General features: G+C 48.9%; 7 protein-coding genes across 7 annotated transcripts; 2 read left to right on the top strand and 5 right to left on the bottom strand.

Annotated features, from left to right (window-relative positions):
- Nucleotides 1-652: 652 nt before the first annotated feature.
- EURHEDRAFT_458167 (beta-glucosidase H) lies at nt 653-3,247 on the top strand (the record flags this gene model as incomplete). The annotated part of the gene is made up of 2 exons (XM_040784479.1): nt 653-722; nt 780-3,247. The coding sequence occupies 2 exons, from the start codon at nt 653-655 to the stop codon at nt 3,245-3,247; spliced, it is 2,538 nt and encodes an 845-aa protein (XP_040637883.1).
- A 2,936-nt stretch (nt 3,248-6,183) lies between these two features.
- EURHEDRAFT_524020 (uncharacterized protein) lies at nt 6,184-8,145 on the bottom strand. Its single transcript, XM_040786914.1, has 2 exons — nt 7,608-8,145; nt 6,184-7,558 (listed from the first exon to the last, which is right to left on the bottom strand). The coding sequence occupies exons 1-2, from the start codon at nt 7,674-7,676 to the stop codon at nt 6,329-6,331; spliced, it is 1,299 nt and encodes a 432-aa protein (XP_040637882.1). The 5' UTR covers nt 7,677-8,145; the 3' UTR covers nt 6,184-6,328.
- Nucleotides 8,146-9,027: 882 nt separating this feature from the next.
- Nucleotides 9,028-11,178, bottom strand: met2 (homoserine O-acetyltransferase). The gene is made up of 3 exons (XM_040786913.1): nt 10,996-11,178; nt 10,549-10,939; nt 9,028-10,492 (listed from the first exon to the last, which is right to left on the bottom strand). Exons 1-3 carry the CDS (start codon nt 11,030-11,032, stop codon nt 9,448-9,450), a joined length of 1,473 nt encoding a protein of 490 aa, XP_040637881.1. The 5' UTR covers nt 11,033-11,178; the 3' UTR covers nt 9,028-9,447.
- A 1,492-nt stretch (nt 11,179-12,670) lies between these two features.
- EURHEDRAFT_539311 (uncharacterized protein) lies at nt 12,671-14,154 on the bottom strand (the record flags this gene model as incomplete). Its single annotated transcript, XM_040787362.1, has 4 exons — nt 13,757-14,154; nt 13,342-13,602; nt 12,861-12,956; nt 12,671-12,817 (listed from the first exon to the last, which is right to left on the bottom strand). Exons 1-4 carry the CDS (start codon nt 13,847-13,849, stop codon nt 12,671-12,673), a joined length of 597 nt encoding a protein of 198 aa, XP_040637880.1. The 5' UTR covers nt 13,850-14,154.
- Nucleotides 13,916-16,653, bottom strand: EURHEDRAFT_413413 (uncharacterized protein). The gene is made up of 2 exons (XM_040782168.1): nt 16,494-16,653; nt 13,916-16,329 (listed from the first exon to the last, which is right to left on the bottom strand). The coding sequence occupies exons 1-2, from the start codon at nt 16,546-16,548 to the stop codon at nt 14,198-14,200; spliced, it is 2,187 nt and encodes a 728-aa protein (XP_040637879.1). The 5' UTR covers nt 16,549-16,653; the 3' UTR covers nt 13,916-14,197.
- Nucleotides 16,654-16,968: 315 nt separating this feature from the next.
- Nucleotides 16,969-22,048, top strand: cpcC (putative protein kinase (Gcn2); the record flags this gene model as incomplete). Its single annotated transcript, XM_040784475.1, has 6 exons — nt 16,969-17,187; nt 17,251-19,629; nt 19,690-20,692; nt 20,742-21,184; nt 21,241-21,685; nt 21,738-22,048. 6 exons carry the CDS (start codon nt 16,969-16,971, stop codon nt 22,046-22,048), a joined length of 4,800 nt encoding a protein of 1,599 aa, XP_040637878.1.
- A 206-nt stretch (nt 22,049-22,254) lies between these two features.
- cwc2 (active spliceosome conformation promoter CWC2) lies at nt 22,255-23,490 on the bottom strand (the record flags this gene model as incomplete). The annotated part of the gene is made up of 1 exon (XM_040780225.1): nt 22,255-23,490. One exon carries the CDS (start codon nt 23,488-23,490, stop codon nt 22,255-22,257), a length of 1,236 nt encoding a protein of 411 aa, XP_040637877.1.
- Between the last annotated feature and the right edge of the window lie 33 nt (nt 23,491-23,523).

The following is a 23,523-nucleotide window of genomic DNA, read 5'->3' as shown; positions in this document are numbered from 1 at the left end:
GTACTCCATAGTTCAACTTAGGCCACTGGCAAATCTTCGGCCTTTCTGACAGGACAGGATCCACGTCCACTGGAGGCTTATTGGATCGTCCTTTTACCCTGTAAGGTAATTCCTGCATTCCGGTTTGCGTGTTTCCAAGCCCAAAATACATGGCAGAATCTCGGCTGACGATCCGCCCACAGGTTAGTCCGGGTGATACTCATTTTGTTTCGTGTCCTCAGGGATAATAAGCTCTGGAGGGTCTCCTGTGATGAGCTTTGGGATATATGGGAAAGCGATCTGCTTCGGCTATTACTATCACAGTGGGCGGCAAGCAGAATACACACTACATATGTACTCCCCGTTGTGATGGGTGACTAATGTGATGAGAGCCACAGCTGCTGAGTTGAGATCGGATGTATGAACAAAAAGCACAGCTTGGGAATAGGAATTGGTTGATCTGATTGATTGATGGGTTGTGCATGAAGGACTTGTTTTATGGGTTTATTTATTACGACATTCTCCCGGATTCTTGTGTCCATCCTCTGCCCTCTGCTCCGTTCTTCTCCTCCTCCTTTCTTATTATTGACTTCTGTTCTTCTTTTCACCTCCCTTAAAACGCATTATTGTATTCGCTTCTCTCTGGCTCTAACGGCGGGCCCGCTATTGCATCATGGTTCGCTTAGACGTAGAACAGACCATTTCGGAGTTAACTCTTGGCGAGAAAATCGCTTTGACAGCTGGTACTTGCTTTACCCTGGATCTTTTGGACTGCATTTCACACATCTAATTCTGCATAGGGGTTGATTTCTGGCACACTGCAGCTGTTCACCGTCTGAACATTCCATCCCTCCGCTTGTCCGATGGCCCGAATGGCGTACGAGGAACACGATTCTTCAATGGTATCCCGGCCGCATGCTTTCCCTGTGCCACTGCATTGGGTGCCACTTGGGATACCGAGCTGCTGGACGATGTTGGTCGATTAATGGCCGACGAGGCCATCGCCAAAGGCTGTCACGTTGTCCTGGGCCCTACTATCAACATCCAACGCTCTCCGCTGGGCGGACGAGGCTTCGAATCATTCTCCGAGGATGGAATATTATCCGGTACTTTAGCCGGTCACTACAGCAAGGGAATGCAAGAGAAGGGTGTCGGTGCGACGCTGAAGCACTTTGTGTGTAATGATCAGGAACATGAACGGTTGGCTGTCGACAGCATCGTTACGCAGCGGGCTCTGCGGGAGATCTATCTGCTTCCGTTCCAGGTGGCTATGAGGATTTGTCGGAGTGCCTGTATCATGACGGCTTATAACAAGGTGAATGGGACGCATGTTAGTGAGAATAAAGAGATTCTTGGCGATATCCTTCGCAAGGAGTGGGGATGGGATGGATTGGTTATGAGTGATTGGTTTGGTACATACAGCACCTCCGAGGCTATTAATGCTGGTCTGGATCTGGAGATGCCGGGCAAGACCCGGTGGCGAGGAGACGTGTTGGCTCACGCTGTGTCTTCGAATAAGGTCGCTGAATTTGTCTTGGATAGTCGTGTGCGGAATGTCCTCAACTTAATCAACTATCTGGATCCATTGGGTATTCCCGAGGGAGCACCAGAGAAGGGGTTAAATCGAGAGCAGGACCACGCTCTGCTGCGCCGGGCCGCCGCAGAGTCTGTCGTTCTTCTGAAGAACCAGGATAATATTCTTCCTTTGAAAAAGGACAAGCCAATTCTGGTCATTGGTCCTAATGCTAAGCTTGCAGCTTACTGCGGAGGAGGCTCTGCTTCGCTTCTCCCCTACTATACCGTGACCCCTTTTGAAGGCGTCTCGGCCGCCAGTCAGGCCCCCGTCGAGTTCTCTCAAGGTGTCTACTCGCACAAGGACCTTCCTTTACTAGGACCTCTGCTCAAGGCCGCGGACGGCAAACCAGGCTTCTCGTTTCGAGTATTTAATGAGCCTCCCACCGAAGCCAATCGGGGTGCGGTTGACGAGCTGCATCTTGTCGCATCAGTTGGTTTCCTTATGGACTACGTCAACCCTAAGATCAAGTCCATGACCTTCTACGTCGACATGGAGGGCTACTTCACCCCCGAAGAAGACGGTCTCTACGACTTTGGAGTTACAGTCGTTGGTACAGGAAAGCTGCTCATCGACGACGAAGTAATAGTCGACAACACAAAGAACCAGCAACGTGGCTCCGCCTTCTTCGGCAACGGCACCATCGAAGAGAAGGGCGCTAAGTACCTGCAAGCTGGTTGCACATACAAGATCGTCCTCCAATTCGGCACGGCCCCAACCTCCGACCTCGACAACCGCGGGATCGTCGCCTTTGGCCCAGGTGGTTTCCGCTTCGGTGCCGCTCGCCGCGTGAACCAGGAAGACCTGATTGCTCACGCAGTCGAGCAAGCCTCCCGTGCCGAACAAGTTGTTCTTTTCGCGGGTCTCACCATGGAGTGGGAGACAGAAGGCTACGACCGTGACCACATGAACCTGCCCCCGGGCAGCGACGAGCTCATTACCCGCGTGCTCACCGCAAACCCCAACACCGTCATCGTCAACCAGAGCGGTACACCCGTGACAATGCCATGGGCACACAACGCCAAGGCCATACTGCAAGCTTGGTTCGGTGGTAACGAGTGCGGAAACGGTATTGCGGATGTGCTGTACGGCGATGTCAACCCCTCTGCCAAGTTACCCCTCACATTCCCCGTGCGTCTGCAGGATAACCCAAGTTACGTGAACTTCCGTTCGGAGAGGGGTCGCGTGCTCTACGGCGAGGACGTATACGTGGGGTACAGGTTCTACGAAAAGATCGAGCGGGATCCGCTCTTCAGCTTCGGATACGGTCTCTCATACACCACCTTCGCTCGCTCAAACATTTCCATCAACACCGTTCCGGAAAAGCCTACCCTCCCGCACCAACCCGAGGGTACCATCACAGAACCAATCACCACAACTCTTACAGTCACAAACACCGGCCCCGTGGCGGGATCTGAAATAGCACAACTATGGATTCTCCCTCCACCAACGAACAGCGTTAACCGCCCCGTGCGCGAACTTAAAGGCTTCACCAAGGTATTCTTGCAGTCTGGTGAGAGCAAGGAAGTGCAGATCGTCGTGGACAAGAAGGTAGCGACGAGTTGGTGGGATGAACAGCGAGGTGCTTGGGCTTCTGAGAGCGGTATTTATAGGGTTGAGGTTACGGGCACCGGGAAGGAGGTGTTGAAGGGGATTTTTGAGGTTGAAAAGACGAGATATTGGGTTGGATTGTAATGCCATGCATGTAGTATAAAGTACATTAGTGAAGCTCATTATGACTATCAAAAAATGACCGCAAGGGGTACAATAGCGGATCAATGAGAAAGATAGGCATCTGTAGAAACATCAAAGCTGACCAGTAATCATACCATATAGTATAGAAAACCCCACGCTATGCAAAAAAAGAGGGGGGAAAAAAGGAAAGCCTGACAAGAATATAGGAAAAGCAACCATCAGAACAACTTGAGCTGACCGCGGTCCATGGGAGCCAACATCTTACCTTTCGCCTGGAACATCGTGATTATGGTATTTTCCTGAAAGTCTTTCTTTGTGGCCCCTCATCACGCCAAGGGAGAAATTTCTTCCAGTCTCTTGACCAAATTGTAAATTTTTGAACAGGGATTGTGCTTCAGACAATTGTTGTGGTGGTCTGCTGTATAGTCAAGTTCATGGATTTGCTCACGACTCTGGTGAAAGAGGCTGGATAAGAAACATCACAGAACCTCGTCAGAAATGCCCAAGCGAGTCCTCTATCCCCATTAGCCACTTCCATTTGACTGATTGGGATAACAGTCCTATTGGCTTGGAGATAGAAAGCAAATCGTCTTTAGTCAGTCTTGTGAAAGAGCTTCCCCCTACCCTTTGACCTCTCACCGTAATGACTGCCTTTTCCCAGGGCAAAATTTGGCTTCCCAATGGGGGTCCAAAGTGTCCTCAGAGGGTCTAATGATGCATAGTTATTGCCGGTGTCCATTCCCATCAGTTGTGAATGCCACACAAATGTAAACGATTGTAAGAAGCTTTCGCATGATGGCCGGAAACGTTCATTGTGGCCCTACTTTTAGCGATTGAGTTCCCCCAGTGTCCTATGCATTCTGAAGGTTGAGCGGTTTTGGAGCTTCTGGCAATCATTTTGTAGTTTGTCGCCGTAGCTTGCTGGGCTTGTGCTGGATCATTAATCAGTCTGCCGTACCTGATTTGTTGGATAGACAGGATGATTGTGCGTCTACTATTGATGCATCTGGGTTTAATAGACGCGATGCCGCCTTTGATAGTTGAAACGCAAATGTTCCAGACAACCTAGTATAGTCGGTAATCATAAGATCCATAGTATTAGAGCATATGCTGTACAACGAAGACGTGGCACCAGGTCAAGCCATATCAGCGATTAGCCATCCCGACTCTTCCAACTGGTTGTAATCGTTCGTCTTCAGCGAAAATTAGCATAACCTCCGTGTACATCTTCTCAACGGAGTCGTCGATAGTACCATGTGGCTGCCGACTATTCTGCAGCGGCTGTTTACGAAATACAGTTGAGTAAATTTTCAAATTGCTAGAGATCGTGACTTTAGTCCCCGTAACTTGTACCGGTTTCACATCGAAGGGAAAAACCATGAGAAAATATTAGGGAGCTTCCGGTTGAATAGATAACTATAGCACCATCGTCGCGAGAGTGGTGTCAGCGTAGTTGAAGGGAAAACAGACATTAGACCCTTGAACTCTGACTGGCGTACTTGTTAGTCCAGCATTGCACCAACATGGGCTTCTCGACCGGCATGAGAGTCCCAATCAGCGCGAAGTCTGGCAAGCAGTCCCGCTCTTACAGAAATTTTAGGTTAAAATGCCACAGACAGGCCCATGCTGTTTGAGAAATAATCATCTCTTCGTCTCCGTATCTCGAGTTTCTAGGCTTGCCCAGGCTGTGCTGATGGCCATTTTGTGTTGCCCAACGCTATCATGATTCGATGGCCTTCCTTGAAAGAATGTATAAGCAAGAGGTATGAGGATACTCTTTGCTTGGTTCATTTTTTCGGATTATACAAGAGATATCTCCTTCGCGGCGTCGTACGGGCCAAGGATCTAAACCACTGTACTTATTTCTCATTGATCAATGAAGCTGTGTTCTCGAAGAAATGAGCCATAGATATGGATTTAATAGCTTCCAATTTCTCAATACCCTTTGCCGTAAATGGTGCCGTCAATGAGAGTGGAATGTTGAGTTCCAGATGTGGTTTGATATGGTGTATTTCAAGCCATGGGCTTAGCAGAATAAGCTCTTTAGCTTCTGTATATGGATGACCTTTGCTCTTCAACATTTGACTGAGTAAATCGACCATGCACCAACTGTATATATATATATTTGAACACATCGAGATACTCAGAAGTATCGTAGTCCTTTTTCTCGCCAATGGGAGCCCATGTATCAAGGAGGTATTTCCCCCCGTGCAAGTCTTCGTAGTCTTATACAGCATGCTCTATTACGTAAAGATAACCTAGGAGCGTTCGTGTATGTCAACAATAGATGGTGTTCTTCGTAGATCAAAATCTTGTTTCAGGATATTGGCTCCGTGTAATTTATGCTCGCTTCCATGGCGTGATCTTCTAAATGGAGGTATAGAGTGATGATACGCGAAGTAAATTGGGAGGCTACCTGTCCGGATTTTCTTGCTAAGTCAAAGCCCTATAAAATCTAGTAGACTGTCAGGAGTACAAGAGGGACGAAGTGGCACATATTCAAGAAGTCCTGTTTGGAAAGTAGAGATGGAGGGTGTGTCAGAAACAGCATGTTCACTCTCGTGGGGAGGAAATCCAAGAGCACACATTTAGCTCAATGTCGAGCACTGTCATACCCAAGGCAGTTGGGCTTGCGGCCTGAATCCTCGAAAATTGCCATGACTCTGAAGAAAGGTAGAGCTGATACGCAGGAGGCCTCGTCAAGAATACTCGGTGGGTATTCTACTTCATAATGGAAAACATGACTGAGCTGTTGAAGAACTGCCCAGATGATGGTATTTGCAGTCTCGAATAAGAGACTAGAAGGCAACTCATGTTCAATCACGGATAGTCGAGATATCATGTGCCCTTATATTGACACCCAAACACTCGCAATCACTGGTAGGCTTATGAAAATGAGAACGGATGAAAAGCAATAAAAGTGATAAAATGCTACTGTTAATAATTAATAGCTAGGTGTAGAGACTAGTGAAGGATATACAAGGGCGCAACAGTGAATGTACACAAACGCGGAACCATGAGAATGCAAATCTGAAGAAAAGGTTCGGGGAAAAAAAAGAAGAAAACTCGTAAGAAAAGAAGCTAGACAACATCCACAATCCGACTAAACCCAACCGCCTCCCTCGCCCGTGGCATATTATTCCTCAGCTTCGCAAAGCTGAAAAACGAGAATTTTCGGAGAATCGATCTTCGCCGCGAGAGTTGCTGATCAGTCTCGTTTACATCAGTGATACCGGTGGATTTGGCAGCATCCGAACAATTTGCGCAAGGCTGAATGCGGTGCGTATCAGATACCGATCTGGGATTAATTGCCCCCGTATACATCTTCTCTTTCACTGCCTGCTGCAAATCTTTCTGACGCTGTTGTTCTGCTTCAGGGCCCATGACTCGCTGCTCACCCTTACTGTCGATAATAACCGGAGGTGATACACCCAGTCCCAGCTCCATTGTACTTATAGGTCTGGCAGTAGCTGTAGCGGTCTTGGGAAGCCAGCTGTATCTATATTTTGGGCGAGGGCCTGTTGTTCTGCCTAAGGTTTCGGTCTCGGTCTCGTTTTCAGTGTCGGTGTTGGTTTGACTTTGGCTTTCGCTCTCCTCCTGTAGATTCTCGACGCGTTGCTTGCGGGCTAATCGTGTAGGCTCAGGAGCTGGAGCTGGCGGGGGAGGCCGGGATAAGCTGGGGACTATATGAGGCATCGAGTTGAGGTCTCTAATGAGATCCAGGGGAATTTCGGGGCATGACTCGTTCACGACGTCTAAGCTGTATCGATGATCATGTGCAAGCTTGTAATCGTTCACCCCTACCAGCGTTTCTCCAGACGAGTGTGGCTGCTCGCCATCAGCGTGAGTCCTGTCTTTGGTGGCGGATGATGGAATACGGGATGTGTTGAAGTCAGATTGCCCAGTGTATGTGCTTTCAGCGCGAGCAATCATGGCTGTTTTATCGTAAAGCTCGGAAATATCATCTTTCTTTGGCTTGCTTTCCTGGGCGTCGAACTCTAACCCGGGATAATATCTGTTCCTTGGTGATCTGAGAGTCGTTGGTAGAGATTGTGTTTGGGGTGCTGTGTTTATTTGCGGTGCCGGTGCAGCCATGGTGTGCCTCCTCTCGCACGATATTTCTGGCCTATAATAGTTGTCATACGAAGGAATCTCCCGTTCAATCTTCCGTTGTAGTCGGTGGCAGGCATATCGGAGTTCCTTCTCCACGTTGCGTGGGATGCAGGGCGGTTCCGTTATGGAACTTGAAGATCCTTTACGTGTGTTCGAGTCGAAGTATGTGTTTGGTTTGACGGAGAAGAGTGTGATGGGCTGGCTTTATTAGATTATAACGACGATGGATATGGATTCGTGGACGCACCTGTGAAAACGAAATGATCGAGGATCGCGTCCTCCGAAGTCTGTCTTTCAACGAAGACTTGAACTCCATGGTGTGTGACAATGGCCAATGTGCAACAGCTCTAAGCGATTATGAACAGGATGTCACAGAGATAAAAACAAAACAAGAGTCAGATATGAAACAAAACAGCCTAACCAGCCAACATCAAGCTATGCTATCAGTTTACCCATTGACCACTGGAATGATAAAACAAATGATGGCTTCCAAGCCATGCTCCCCATTAGAAAGCAGTGCTCAAGTCCGTATTCATTGGACACGAGACACGGCGGTTGTCGGCGCAATGACTGGAATGTGGGGACGTAAACGAGCACAAAGAATGAATAATTTAACGGCGACGGGTCCGGGAGATGAGCAGAAGATCGACCGCTAGTGCCTTGTTCCTGAATGGCCGTAAGGGAAGTGGTAGTACTGGCCAGGTCGTCGATAGCGAGTGGGCATATAGCCGAACGAAAGTCGAGGTCAAGCCCTGCTCAACCGAATGCAGAAGATCAACAGGGACAGTGCTGGCGATGAAGAACAGTTTCGGGGAACGAAGACAAGGAGACGCTGTCGAAACACAAAAGCCCGTGATCGAGTCCCAAAACAGTTAGTCGTGTCACAGTCGCCCAATTGAGAACACTTGAGGCTTCGCTGGCTGTTCTAATCGCTGATTGGCGAAAAGCGCCGTTTTATATCCAAAAGGGGTTAGCGTAGGGTTAATGAACTTCATCTACTGTCGGAAACTCAATCATTACGGCTTCTATACGATTTATTGAATATAGTGCTGGACGAGAATCTAAATCAGGCGAGACGTGTTATGCCGTGTGAGAATGAGGGCGTCTGAAGAGGGATCTCAGACGTGATACTTGTTGTATCACAGCATGGCCAGCATGGCGGGCACCTTTCAAACGGAGATGCTCAGTCAGAAAAGATTTACTATGCACGTGTTCGCCCTACAAGACAATACATACCTTTACCCTCTGGATTTTTGATGTCTGCTTCTATGTATTTTTTTTCTCGAATCTCCTGGGAATCCAAAAGGGTTGGGTAAACGGACCGAACATTCCTCGGTGCTTTCTGCGTAAACAAAGCATCATTAACTCGATCAAGAAATGACGGTCACAATGGAATGCCGAGTTGTCTGGGAGATGCGTAAACGAGGGCCAGTATGTTGGTTGTTTTCATACATCTGTAACCCCACGGTTGACTCGGTGCCAAACATGGAAAATATATATCGAGTGCTAGAGCTAAGTCACTTAGGTGAAACAAATCATCACAATGCATGCAACTCCGACTGTACCCTGCATGATATATCCTAGCAACAGGTGCATACACAAGCAACGCAACCTGACGGCTGACTGCTTCCCGGACTACATACAGCTTTGCTTCTAGAAGTCTAAAAGGCGACACCGCATTTGGCTCAATTTTATAGAAGTGTAAGATATACATATTGATTGTTTCCAAATATATCACTATCTCTATACTATCTACATGGCCCACCACCCTCGGTGAATCCAGGTTATAGATACATTCACTCTGAGGGCTTATATGATGGAGAGCAGTTGGATGCTTCTTTACAGTCTTACCTGATAGGTAACCACGAGAGAGGCAGTTGGATGCTCATCCCTCTTGACTGGTTGCATAAATCACAAGAAAAGAACCGCACTGCAACTTCCCCGTATATATTCCATGCCCGTCGGTGCGCCCGACTTCCCACGGCGCGTTTCTCTTTCACCGTGAGAACCCGGGGTGCGTAGAGCATGGCAAAGCAAAGGCTGCAATTACTGCGCCAATATCGATCAAGGCAACTTTTTGCGGGAGCTTACCATGCAGTGATGTCCTCGACTTCAGCTTCACCAAAGGTGCTGCTCTTGGTTAGCTTGTTGACGCCGTCGACGATGGCGCCACCCTCGACCGTCTGCTTGGACATAATCTCCGGCAACACCTCGCGGAAGAATTCTAGGATATAACGGTTGACCTGCTCGAACTGGAGGAGGAAGGCATCATGTCCTTCGGGGCTTTCAATCCGCTTCAGTCTCGAGTCTGGAATACCAGCCGCAACCTCCAGCTGCTCTTCAAACGTAAACAGGCCATCGCTTTCGATTCCTAGAACCAGAGCAGGCTGTTCGATTCGGCCCAATGCCTCTTGGACCGGGTCCTCCGACGTCGGACTGGCGCGGGAACGGGAGACATCGTGCGTGTCAAGCTTGCGGGTAATGGCGATATAGCAGTTGGGGTCAAATCGCTTGACAAACTTCTCTCCCTGGTAGCGCAGGTAAGATTGGGCTGAGAAGTAGGTTGGGGGCCTCTTCCGTCCCTCGACACTGGGCTTCACAGGTGCGCTGAAAGTCTTGGTACCCGAAAACTGCGGATCCATGTACTCAATGGCCGGCAGCTCGGCCTGCAGCTGCGGAGTGGGAGAGCTCCGCGACTGTCCACCCTTGTGTCCATCGTTGTGAACAGCCCAGTGCTCATTAGGAGGGGTAGGCAGCTTTTGGGTGTCCTTGATGTTCTGCTGCTTCGAGGGGTCGGGAACATTTCTGCCGAATCGCGACTCGAACGAGTTACGACTGCGATAGGTGAGGAGTGCCGACATGCGTGCAGCTCCCAGTCCAGTTACCGGAGGATCGTCGAAGGTGTAGTAACCGTCATCGTACTTCGGATCGCTGTAGATGCTTTGTCTTTGAGCCTCTCCCCAGCTGATGCACCATGCGGAATGACGGGCAGAGGTGGCGATCGGAACAACTGCTCGCACGTAGTCCTTGCCAAAATACGCATATTCTAGAGCGAGCATACCGCCCATAGAACCTCCAATCACCGCCGCAATCTGCTTGACGCCCATGTCATCCAAGACCATCTTGTGAATTCTATTTGCTTAGTCAGAGACTCTCCTTGGATCTTGTAGCACGAGATGAAACCTTACCTCACATCATCACGGATAGTAGTAAGCGGGAACTCAGGACCGTAGATTCCCTTCTCTGGGTCACCGTCTTTGTACGTCACGGCACTGGCACTTCCGTATGGACTGCCCAAACTGTTCAAGCAGACAACGTAGAATCGAGACATATCAAAGGCCTGACCAGGCCCACCTAGCAATGGGCCCCACCAGTCCGCCACGTCTGCACTACCACTCAATGCATGGCAAATAACCAAGACATTGTCACGTTCGGGAGACAACTCGCCCCGCGCGGTGTAGGCAATCGGAACATTGTGCAGCGTGACACCAGACTCGAGGGTAAACGACGGAACGATCACAGTGATTTGATCCGCAATGAGATGCGAATAAGGGTTCTCAGGTTGCGAGTCGATTCTCTCTACGGGATTTAGCAGCTGTCCATCAGAATCGCGGGGTATATGGGGGAGTACTGACGGAATTGCCCAGTTTGAGCGGTGCTTGTATCAGCCATTGCGGTTAATATTCGCAATGTGTGGAATGAGTGTAAGACAATGAACAAGAAAATGCAACAGGTGTCTCTTTTTTCGTTTTGGAACAGGTTGAAAGAAGTGAAGAGCTTAAGAACTGAAAATCGAGGAACTGGGGCAACAATCCGCAGCCAATTATAGCGCCCAATGTCGATGGCAATATGGTGTGGAGAGAAAATTTCTGCTGATTCCTTCAGACCGCCTTCTGTGACTCATCAGCGTACTTGTACAACCAGCATAAATTAGTTATGCCCTTATGCATCTAGATTCCGGAATAGGAAGTCCTCTTGCCCTTACCGGCATCATTTCATCGCCCTCTTTCGAAGACGCTGTCGCCTATCATGAATTTTAAATGCCTACAATATAGAGAACAGTTTGACTGGTCTAAGCAGCTACAACAAGCAATCTTGAAATGCCAGTCCATCCTCGCGAGCCTGCTGTCCCAGAAGAAGATCTTTGGGACTGATGGGACGTAAAAGAAGGAGATACATAGTATTATATTATTCAGGATCAGAATCGAGGCATCGAAGTCTCGATAGAAGGCATGTATATAATATAATCACCTAGAAATACAGTGTAAGTTGATAGGATTGGATCCACAGGTTGGCTCTAGACGACGGCAATGAAGTTGCGGTTTTACCATCACGCTTACATTAAAAGTAATCCTCATGTTTTCCTATTCCTATTATAAGCTGACCATTCTAGATTCGTCGAACATACGGTTGGACCAAGAGCAATATCCTTGTCTGATAGATCCATTCGTTACCGAAGTGATGCATGGAATCTTAATTGATCCCTCGACTATGAATCTGGGTAACACAATCGAAGACGGCATGGCAGTGTAGGATAGCTAGAACTTCCCCCGCTAATGGAATTTTCTCCGCCTACATAACATTTTTAAAAGGAATGTTCCGATATTAGTACATTTAGACACGACTGGGATTTTGTATTTTGTTGGTGTGGTTGTTGGAGGAGCATCACAGAACTAGTTGGTTCACAGAGCGCATATATACATAGGTCGAGAGAAGTAGATAACATTGAGAGGAGAGAGAAATCCATGCTGGCTATTGCCAAATACATTTCATGCCAACTACGCCAAGTAGTTCTTCTAGTCTGGCCACTAGCCACCCTGTAGTCTAATCCGAGTCTTTCCGAAATATCGTTCAGCAAAGTCCTGGAGGCAGCTGCTAGGGATTCTATATTCCGTCCTAGTAGCGTGTAATGGTTTCACATCGAACAGAATGCCATGGGAGATTACAGGAAGAGCTTCTAGCTAGATAGGTATAGCACCATTATCGCTAACGATGAAATCCTAAGCCTTTGCTGACCTATCCATGCTCTGCATCCGCCACTGTTCAATATGAAGTGACTTGTTGTTCCTGTTGATATGGATTAGGATTTACCCTTTCACCTGGAGATTAGTATGGGTTAGTAAGGAGTCAGCGTCATTACTCAGTTGCTCGAGACTTTCAGAGAAACCTATCTCAACAACGAAAAGTTGGCTTGTCATCGAAATATGGTCTAGTTAAGTGTGGTTTGAAACCCCCATCCGGCTCCTTTGACCTGTTGGTAACGCATTCATGGCAACCGGATCCTATTATGTAAAAGTCTTGCGAGTGCTCCTAACTGCTGACATTCTTCATGAGCTCTTCTTGGAACTGCCTAGTTGCAATGCCGTGACCGGTCTTGACGAACTTTATGATTAGTCTGTTGCTCGAAGCATCATGGTGTAGTCTCATGTTGGGCAGTCTGGCCCAGTTCTTGTCTATCTATTCAAGGATTGAAATGGTGACCCGGTCAACGGCAACGTACTGCAGTCCTCCATCTTAGTGTTTCTGGACGCTTTGTTGTAACCAGGAGCGGAGGTTCAAGTAGTTCACAAAGATGTGGCGGTATAAGGGAGCCACACTGTATGTATCGAAGATGTATTCAGTCATCGTGGTAGCTTGCTGTCGGCAAATAGGATTGCTGCATTGGCGAGTTTTTCTCTTAATCTGGAGACACGTGATATTGACGGAAGCCCCTTATAGCCTGGGCATACACAACTTATGTGATAGAGCACGGAATTTATGTGGGCAAAAGAAGGAAAGGGGTTTTCAAATGAAGTTGCTTAATACAGACTATAGTCATACATATTCAACAGCACAATTCAATTCTCACAACAAGACAGGTTGCATTTGAGTGGCATGATAGTACTGTTCACCAAAGCTATGGATTCCACGGGAAGGAATGCTAGCCTCGTTAGCCTTAACATGCTCTGGCATTTGGTGGAACAGAAGGTCGACAGAATTACCAGATCCATACCATCTGGCCTAACATCCACAGCGCCGCAATCACAGTCAGCAGGAGCAATCTTGAATTCTTGAACCCTGACTGGTTGACCTTCGTGCATTTGCCACCTTTCAAGCAGGAACTTCTGATAGTCTCGCTGAATAGCTAGAAGAAGCACCAATTTAACCTTATTGCCATAGTTATCCAACCAATGGCGTGCTTCACAATACAGTTGGTCCAGGCTTTCCAACGATCCAGCGTCAATAACCATAGTAGGCTTGTCCTCCAAGTGATGTCAAGTATATTTCGGTCCGATTACATCAATCGGCTCCTCAGCTCGACCGTTGGCCTCATGTCAGTCAGACCCAGTTGAACCCAGGTCAAAGCGAGTCATACCAACTTTCGGCAATTTTCCAAGAACTCATTGTGGAACTCACTTGCTGCAATAGTATGGCATTTGCTGCCAGGAATACCATTAGAGAAATTCCGTGGAAGGCAATCCACGGCGGTGTTTTTTCGATCTCCTCCATGATTTGTGACTGTATTCACATGATACGCCAATTAAGGCTCCAAAAGGATATATAAGCCAAGCTAGGGTTCTCACGGATTCGGCAAGATGAATATAGTAGGAATACAAATAGTATCTCTAATAACCATTGCTGTGGAGCAGGAAAGGATGGAGCTCGATTCATTAGGACTAGACCAAGATATAAATATCCAGATTATCGAAGGACTTGATTATGGAGAACAGCACAATGAATGTCATTCACGAACCTTTCAACCTATCAAATAGTACGCCTAAGCCCAAAAAGCAAACAACCATTGACACCCAGAAAGCATCCAAAGTAGATAAACACCAGAATACATGTACACCCTCGCTAAAACGCTCCGATTGCCTCCTCTTTCGCTTTCCGATTTGCTTCTTTCCGCTTGAGACGTGCCTGAGCCGCGATCTTCCGGTCTATTGGCATCGCATCGCGTTGCGATTCTGATAACCCGAGCCGCTGTTGTTTTGACAAAGCGTCCAGGCCGTATTTGGTAGGTGAGCGGCGACGACGCTGCTGAGGGCGAGTCTGCTTTTCTTCCTCGAGACCAGCTAGATAACGGTCGCGAGATGTCGCATGCTGATCATCTAGGTCGTTATCTAGCTTCGTCAGTGATCTCCGGTTATAGGAGGATTTTATGGAAGAGAGGTCTGGAGGCGAAGAGGGCGGGATTACTACGTCGCCTTCATCGTCGGGTACGTGGTTGAATCGGCGAGGCTGTCTTTGAGGAGATGCCTCATCTTCTTCCGCGTAGATCGATGGATCGTTACCGTCGCCGTCTATGTCGATCCCCATGGCTTGCGCAGCCCGCCTCAGGTCAAGAGGGTCGTCGATTGCACTTCGTAATTGGCGATAGCGTCGTTCCTTCGAGCGAGGGCTTGGACTCGGAGGGTCGCCGAGTTCTTCTGTCTCGTCATTGTTGTGACCTCTCTGGGGGCTGCTTTGCCCAAAATCGTACACGTTGACCCCTGTATAGTCTTTGCGTGGACTGAGCGTAAGGCGGCCAGACTCGAAATCCGGAAGACGATCAAGTGTGCCGAGTGTCAGTTTTAGTCGCTCGATCTGTTCGAGCAGGCTGTGACGTTCTTCCTCGAATAACTCCTTGAAGGACTCTTGTGATTCTCGGTGTCGCTGGGTCACGGTCCTCAAGCGTTCTCTGTATTCCCGGATTCGTAGTTCCAACTTGGCTTCTCTCTGCTTCAGCTTTGCTTCCTTCTCTTTGCGGCGCCCCTCGTATTTGGTCATCTCTGACTTGAATCGCGCCAAAGTTTGTTTGAGTGTGACGTTTTCTTTCTCTAATTCCGAGGCCTTTTGTTCTGAGCTTTCCGAGAGATCGTGGAGCTGGCTGAGGTCTGACCGCTGATTCTGCATCGCCTTGATCTTCGCATTTGCCTGCTCCAGCGCCTGCTGGGATTTGCGCAGCTCCTCCGTGGTTTTATCAGCCGAGACGTTTCCATCTGACTGTTCCTTGATATCCTCCATCTCGTTGCTAACCACGCCATGCTTCTCTAAGGCCTTGCGCAGCATGGTAACACGGTGCTTATACTGCAATGCCAAAGCTGTCTGCTTGGTGAGATCTTGAATCAACCTTTCCTTGTCGTGCTTATCTCCCTCAGTGACCATTGTCGACGCCAACTGCGATACGTGACGTTCCATTTCCGCGACCTTTTCCTCCTCTTGTTTCAACTTCTCAGCCAAACGCACGGCTTCCTCATCCTTCTTCTTGGCGTAGGATTTCGCAACAGAACGATATTGAACAAGTCGTTTGATCTCCCAATCAGTCCTCGTTCTATATTTATCAAACTCGGTTTTCCAATATTTCCCTGACTGGGAACGAGGCTCGCTCATATTGAGGGTTTCATCATTGTCATCGTTCTCTGCCGATTGTGGGACCATTTTCGATGTATTTCCACCTGATCGAGTCTCGCTAGATTTAGAAGTTTGTGTAGGTTGAAAGTCTTTCGAGGATCGTTTCTCGCGTGAATCCAGCAAAGCCTGTGTTAGCTTGCTGCGTGGTTTGCTGTCCGACGAGCCAGACGCCCATTGGCTACTGGGACTAGTGGATAAATTCGTAGGTGTCCTTAATGAAGGAGCCTTGCTGGGTGATTCTTGTTTCCGCTCATTATCCACAACGCCATCGCCAAATGACACGGTTTTGCGTCGATTCGAGATGGTACCGGGCGTAACTAGGATACTTTTTGTCGGGGAAACCATCGTGTTCCCAGTTGGAGCAGTGTCGGGCTGTAGTGTGGGCATCTTATCATCCCCCAGGTTCCCTGTCGAATGATCTTTCTGCGGATCGGCCTGGACTCGTGCGCGAATAGGAGACTGCTGCTCTTTTGCGCGCAACACCCTATCGCGGTCCTCCTCTTCGGGAGCTGGCGTACCAAAAAGCGCACTCTTAAACGCACGAAGTGCAAACACAGGCGCGGGGGTCTCGGGCGCTTCAAGGACTTTTGAGTTGTCTACGAACAGTAAACAAGTCAGTACATGGACGTTCTCTATGGTGGATCATGTCATCCACAATCCTCCGGGATCCTATTCGTCCTTGCATAACTGGGACCACTTATTTCTCCCAACACAAGCAAAGCTCCCCGGAAACCATAAATGACCATGAGAGCAAACGTACCGGCGGAATGCGCGAACTGCTCGTTCTGATTCTGCCCTGTCATCCAACCCAACATCTCGACAATGTCGCGGGAACGTAAATTTCAATTGTTCAGATATTCAAAGTCTAAGACATAAGACGCATCACGTCCGCGATGCCATTGGGTATTGACCAGCCTGTGAACTGGAATGCGCGATTGACGTGGAGCGCTGTGCTTTGTTTACGGACAGCGCTTCCAAAGGCGGTGAGCAGCGGAAAAACACCGGCCCCGCTATCGATACCGCTTGGCTTTTCTCTTGCTGTCTTCTCTTATCAGCATCACATACACAACTTTACAGCATTATCTGCATTTATTTATCTTGCTTTCTTGGGTAGAGATGAACCCCACTGAGCTATAGAGGGCTGCAGCTTCGGCTGCATCTTTGTCACCTCCTCATTCCGTGGCAAAGACCGACTCAATCTGGGTGCACTCTTTCCACACCGCCCACGCCCCGCTATGCCTCACAAGCAGAAGAAGACCTCGAATCATGCCCTAAGAATTGGCTCTCCCCGGGCGGAGAAAAAGCAGCAGCAGCATCAATCGGTTCCGAGTACCCCTCCACCGGTAGTAGCTCCTACGAATTACCGCGAAATTCACCAGAACGAGGTGGAGGCTCTCCGCTCGATCTATGGAGATGACTTCGAAGAGGTCGAAAACAGGCGCTCAGCCTGGCATGTAAGTCGCGCAGAGTGTGGATCAATTGGAAGTGTTGGGGTTGCTGACAGGTGTGTCACATAGCAATCGTCCGATGTTTGCTTCAGGCTTCACCTGCGAGCTTCGTCAAACCCGGAAGTCCGCATCCAATTGCTGATTGAGCTGCCAGCAACCTATCCCAAGACCTATCCGAACTTGTTGTTAGAGAACTTGGGGGAATTTCGCGAAGGAGCGCAGTCACGAATTCTGGATATTGTCGAAAATAAGCCGAAGTTGCTCGTTGGGACAGAGATGATATACGAACTTGGTGTTTCGATTCAAGACGTCCTTGAAGATGTGGCTCAAGCCAAGGAGCAGGATAAAGATCTTCCCAGTCTAGAGGAAGAGCGCATAAAGCAAGAAGCCGCAGCGATGCACCAGGCAGAGTTAGAAAGGCAGGAAGACCTTCGGAAACAGGAGGCTGCTACGGCTGAGGAGGAACGAGCCCTTCAGCAATTGATTGAGAATAAGATTAGAGAAAGATCGAGGGCTCGGTTATCTCGTCGAAAGAGTCGAACAGCTGGAGTAGATTCGAACGGGTTTATGGACGACATCGAGCATGTCCCAGGCGCGATTGCCTTTGACCCTCCGCTGGTTATGAATGATTCCGATGAACAATTACTGAAATTCCGAGCGGTTTTCGGGAAGAGTTTACTCAAAAGTACCTATGGAAAGGAAACCTTTACCGTACGACCAATTGTTTCTGAAAACCGGCCCCATGCGCCTCTTCTGGTTCTGAAAGAGTACTCGCTTGAGAAGGGTCTAGGAACTTTGGTCTTTCGAGAGCGAATGCGGACTAGTGAAGACAAATTGGAATCAATCAAGAAACTACGCCATCCGAATCTTATCGACTTTGTTGGCTTCAAGATCAATAGTCCTGACCTATACGACGATTCGCATGATAATGCTTGGAAAGTATATGCTCTTGTGGAGTACGCAAACAAGGGTTCTTTGGCGGAATTTCTGGATCTCGTGGGTACTGTCCCTGTAGAGATGCTTCGCAGCTGGATGCTTCAGTTGCTTGAAGGATTGGAGTTCTATCACCGAAGTGGGTTTATCCATGGGGATATTCACAGTGGGCGGGTCATGTTATTCAGGAGCCCGACAGGAGGGACGACTGTGAAGTTGCAACCAAGCATTGAGGGAGCTTTACCAGGTCCCGCAGGTGGCAGGAGTCGGTCAATGGCGACCTCCAAATCCCCGTTCTGGATGCCCCCGGAGTTGACTCAGGGGGACGTGCCACTGTCAATGAAGACCGATGTCTGGGACTTAGGTATAATTCTTTTGCAGATGGGATTTGGCAAAGATGTCATGCTACGCTATACATCTGCAAATGCACTGATGGGTGCACTCGATCTATCGCCCCCTTTGCAGGATTTGCTCGAAGAGTTTTTCCGTCCAGACCCCAAGAAGCGACCTACGGCGTTCCAGCTTCAGCCTTCCGAATTCTTCCGTGTTGACATGCCTTTGATAATGCATACTAGCACAGCTAACTCCATGTCTCTGCCGAGACGGCCGCGCGTGGACTCCTTTGGTGGTACTTCTGCGCTTTCACGCTACAATCAAGATTTTGATGAAGCTGGACGTCTGGGCAAAGGCGGATTTGGCCAGGTCGTAAAGGCTCGAAACAAACTCGATGGTCGATTTTACGCTGTCAAGAAGATCTCTCAGAAGTCAGCTGCTGCGTTGAAGGATACATTGTCGGAGATCATGCTACTATCTCGGTTGAACCATCCATATGTGGTGCGCTACTACACAGCTTGGCTTGAGGAAGATTTCGAATTTGGTGACGAGGACGCCGTATCCTTCACTGAGGGCGACACGTTTGCGAGTCGAGGCCCCGGTAGTGTTGGTTTTAGTACGGGTGGACTTGACTTTATCAGCTCCAGCGGTTATTCAGGGATCCAGTTTGGCTTAGATAGCGACGACGAAGACGCTGAATCTATGTCTGATCAAAATAGAAAAGAGACACCTGATGGCTATGACGGCTCTGAAAGCGAGAGCGGGACCGAGCCAAGCCGAATGAAGACCAGTTCGCAAGGACGGCCTGTGTTTACTACACTGTACATCCAAATGGAGTATTGTGAGAAACATACTCTTCGTGATCTTATTAGGAACGGCCTTTATGATGACGTTGACAGGTCCTGGCGCCTCTTCCGCCAAATCCTAGATGGATTGAGCCATATCCATGGCCACGGTATTATTCACCGAGATTTGAAACCGGATAATATCTTCATTGACGTGGCCAATAACCCGCGTATCGGAGACTTCGGCCTAGCGACCAGTGGACAGTTTATGACTGCAGTTCGTTCGTCTGCAACAGTGGATCTTGGCGGTAATTTGACTCGCAGCCTGGGTACGACTTACTATGTCGCGCCTGAGATGCAGTCTGGATTTACAGGAAACTACAATGAAAAGGTTGATGTAAGTCCCTCTAAATTCCCACCTTCGTTCCTCCTAGGTATAGGGCTAAACACGGAACAGATGTATTCTCTGGGCGTAATCTTCTTTGAAATGTGTCATCCGTTGCCTACAGGCATGGAACGTGATCAGACATTGCGAGTAATTCGGGAGAAGAACCATACTCTCCCTTCTACCTTCCAACACTCAGACAAGGTGGTACAGGGCAAAATCATTGAATCATTGCTGAACCATACACCGAATGAGCGTCCATCGGCCGAAGAGCTCCTTCACAGTGGGAACATCCCTTTGCAGGTCGAGGAAGAAACATTCAGAAGGGCTATCGTTCACTTGCTCTCCGATCCAAATTCTCCAGATTACAAGAAGATTCTCTCAGCCATATTCTCCCAATCTCCCAAGCGATTTGAGGATATTGCCTGGGACATGGATTCGCATGTGTCGCCGGCAGCAAATGAACTATTGGTTCAAGGTCTGGTCAAAGACAAGCTGATATCTATCTTTCGTCGGCATGGAGCGGTGGAAAGTGCGAGGCAAATGCTTTTCCCACGATCTCAGCATTACAACCATGGTGCTGTGCGGCTGCTCGGCTCATCAGGAAATCTGCTCCAGTTGCCTTTTGATTTGACCCTGCCGAATGCGCGTGCGATTCCTCGACAAGACCGTTCGCTGGAGAAGACATTTGCCTTTGGCACAGTCTACAGGGAAACGCCCCACGGTGGTGAGCCGCAGACTCACAAGGAAGTGGACTTCGACATCGTATCACACAACACGTTGGATCTGGCGTTGAAGGAAGCCGAAGTCATCAAAGTACTAGACGAGATCATCGAAGAATTCCCACCGCTTAGATCAACACAGATGTGTTTCATGATTAACCACTCTGATTTGCTTCAATTGATTGTGGAATTCTGTCGCATTACTCCTTCTCAGGTTCCATTGGTCAAAGAGATCATCAGCAAGTTGAATGTCGGGAAATGGACAATGCAAAAAATCAGGAGTGAGCTTCGTTCGCCTGCCGTTGGTGTTGCCTCCACGTCATTGGACAATCTTGCGAGGTTTGATTTCAGAGGTCCGTATCTCTCCGCCGATATTTATTAATACAGAATTCGACTAACGAGCTACAGACTCTCCAAAACAAGCCCATAAGAAATTGCGGGCCATCATGGAGGGCACGCCATTCGCTGAACGACTGACTCCGATTTTCGCCCGTCTGAACTCGGTAGTTAATTATTTACAGGAGTTCGACGTGAAGCGGAAAGTCTATGTCAACCCGCTTTCCAGTCTGAACGACAAATTCTTCAGGGGTAGCATTCTTTTCCAGTGTGTCTTTGACAACAAGCGGCGTGATGTGTTTGCAGCGGGTGGCCGATATGACCGGTTGGTCCAGGAGTTCTCCCCGAAGGCTTTGATGAGTCGCACTCAAACCCATGCCGTGGGTTTCAATTTGAGTTGGGATAGGCTTAGTTCTTCGATGCTTGGGCACCTTAAAGAGCCGACCAAGGCGTCTTTGAAACACCCAGAAGCCGAAACAGGGGCTGGGACTTTTTGGAAGACTCGAAGGGTAAGTCAATAGTCCCATTGTTCTTGCACCTTTAAAGAGGGTGGCTAATTCAGTAGTGCGATGTACTTGTCGCCAGCTTTGACGCATCTGTGTTGCGCACAGTGGGAATCAAGGTCGTCCAGGATCTATGGTCAAATGATATCAGCGCAGAATTGGCAGTCGATGCGTCTTCTCTCGAAGAGCTTCTCAGCAAATACAGAGACCACAATCATAGCTGGATCGTTATTGCGAAACAAGACAGCAAGGAACGAGGGTTCAAAATCCGAAGCTTAGCCCCAAGGGAAGAATACGACATGAGAGCCTCAGAGCTGGTTCCCTGGCTTCGGAATGAGATTCGTGCGCGTAACCTGCGCGAGGGCACAGCCGATCATTCTAAGCAGCATCGGTTGCCTAGTCAGCCGGACGTGTCGTCTCCCGGCAATGAGAGGACCAATGATGTACGTATCTTGGTTTCTCAGCACCGGAGCAAGAAGAGCAACAGGCGGAATATCGTTGACTCTGGTAAGTTCTGCCCCAACTTACGACTGAAGATGAATTTGCTAATAAAACACAGCTCTTCAACGTTCACGCGAAGTCGTCGAGCAAGCTTTGAACGGCCCCATCGCTGCTATCGATACTCGGGATGACGTTCTTGAGTCCATTCGAGACACGCGTCTTTCAGACCCTGACAGCTGGCGCACAGTGATACAGAATGTACCACCGAGTGAACGGAAATACCTGAGCCAAGTGCATGAACTGCTCTGCGATCTTGCCAACGAAAGTCAAATGGGCGACGGCACCGAGAGCTACGCGAATGCGTTTATATACAACTATCGAACGGGGTCTTGCTTGTATTATGATCTCGGGAGGGTGAGCGAAAGATAGGTGTTATTTCATGAGATTGACGTGTAATATGTATAGCTATGTTTGCAATATTGTCACCACTTAGGTTGCTTTTTCAATCGCCTCTCCGTTATTTAGCGAATTATACCCAAATGAGAATTACATGTGAATGAGTGCAGTTGAGGAATGAAAACAAGGTATCTTGGAAATTATTGTACAGACAAACCTATACGCGCCGAACTATGTAATTAATCGCTCTCATCATCGCTTCCGTATGCTACCAGAGGCCCCGAAGACGGGGCAGCCTTTCGTGTCGTGACATTTCCGCCTCCCAGTCCTTGTAAGGCTGCTACCGTGGAGCTGGAAAAGATCCCGCCGCCTTGTTGCTGTTGCTGTTGCTGTTGGAAAGGAGCAGTAGCGGGAGGCGCAGATTCCATCATGAGAGGCTGCTCTGGCGCCTCCAATTGAGGTGCGGTCCCAGCATCCTCCAGCTCCTTCGTCCTGGTATACCAGATCTCATCCGGCGGTTCGTAACCATCCAACCCAAAACTACCCTCAATCTTCTTCCTCTTCCTCGCTTCAGGGTCCCGTCCCTCAATTTCCGCAACGAACTCAGCTGGAAGAGCCCTCCGCACGGCCTCAGCGGCTTGCTCCTCCAACCTCCGCGCCTCACGCTTTTGCGCCAACGGATTCGGATCAACCGTCGCCCACCGCACATTCAGAATTTCATTATGGTCCAAACTCTGATGCGCCATAGCCTCTTTGGCAAACTGCCCATTCGCCTCATTCGTATAAGTAACGAATGCAACACCCCGATTCGTCAAAACCCTCGTCCGTTCAACCTGTCCCCATTCCGCGAAATGACGCGCAACAACTTCCTCAATATCATCCGTGACGTGAATCCGTCCAACATACAGCGTGCGATTCTGTCTCATGAACGACCCCACACCACCCATATCATCACGGTAATCACTAAACTTGTCGCGCCCGAAGCAATCCACATTCGGATTAAACAGGTCATGCAGAGTCGGTAGTCGATGCAAATACTCGCACTCATGCCCCTTCGGACAAAGACCCCTCGCGAAGAATAAACAGAAATACGACCCGGGGACTTTATCCGCACGCGTATACCCACTATCCTTGGCCACATTGCACCGCGACGTCGCGGCCTGTTTCGAGAGATATTTGTCCTCGCGGTCACCGCCGGACCATTTGTTGTACCAGATGTTGAAGACTGTTCCGGTTTGGGGAGGGGGTTCGGATTTGATAGTTGCTGGATCGACTTGGGGGCGTGCTGGGCGGCGCTTTCGGCGGATTATCTTTTTTTTCTTCTGGGTGCCGTCTGCGTCGGTGGTGGTGGTCATTGTGGTTTCGGTTGGTTGTGTTGTGACGGCATGTTCATCGTTGGGGGTCGGTTCTGTGCCGGAGGGAGGTGGGCTGGGGATTGTGGTTTGGGACGCATTGGCTGCTTCCGTGTCTGCCATGGTTCTAGTATTAAGAGAATTGTCCCTTGTGAT

The sequence above is a fragment of the Aspergillus ruber genome, assembly GCF_000600275.1.
Source record: "Aspergillus ruber CBS 135680 unplaced genomic scaffold scaffold00017, whole genome shotgun sequence".
Lineage (NCBI taxonomy): Eukaryota > Fungi > Ascomycota > Eurotiomycetes > Eurotiales > Aspergillaceae > Aspergillus > Aspergillus ruber.
Note: the sequence above shows the minus strand (reverse complement) of the source record. Positions and strands in the feature narration are given on the sequence as shown.

Coding starts and splice junctions, on each gene's coding strand:
- EURHEDRAFT_524020 (XM_040786914.1), bottom strand. CDS start 7,676: ATGGAGTTCAAGTCTTCGTTGAAAGACAGACTTCGGAGGACGCGATCC. Junction 7,559..7,607: donor CGATCATTTCGTTTTCACAG/GTGCGTCCACGA, acceptor TAATAAAGCCAG/CCCATCACACTCTTCTCCGT.
- met2 (XM_040786913.1), bottom strand. CDS start 11,032: ATGGCTGATACAAGCACCGCTCAAACTGGGCAATTCC. Junction 10,940..10,995: donor CGCTCAAACTGGGCAATTCC/GTCAGTACTCCC, acceptor TAAATCCCGTAG/AGAGAATCGACTCGCAACCT. Junction 10,493..10,548: donor ACTATCCGTGATGATGTGAG/GTAAGGTTTCAT, acceptor CTAAGCAAATAG/AATTCACAAGATGGTCTTGG.
- EURHEDRAFT_413413 (XM_040782168.1), bottom strand. CDS start 16,548: ATGTTGGGTTGGATGACAGGGCAGAATCAGAACGAGCAGTTCGCGCAT. Junction 16,330..16,493: donor GCAGTTCGCGCATTCCGCCG/GTACGTTTGCTC, acceptor TACTGTTCGTAG/ACAACTCAAAAGTCCTTGAA.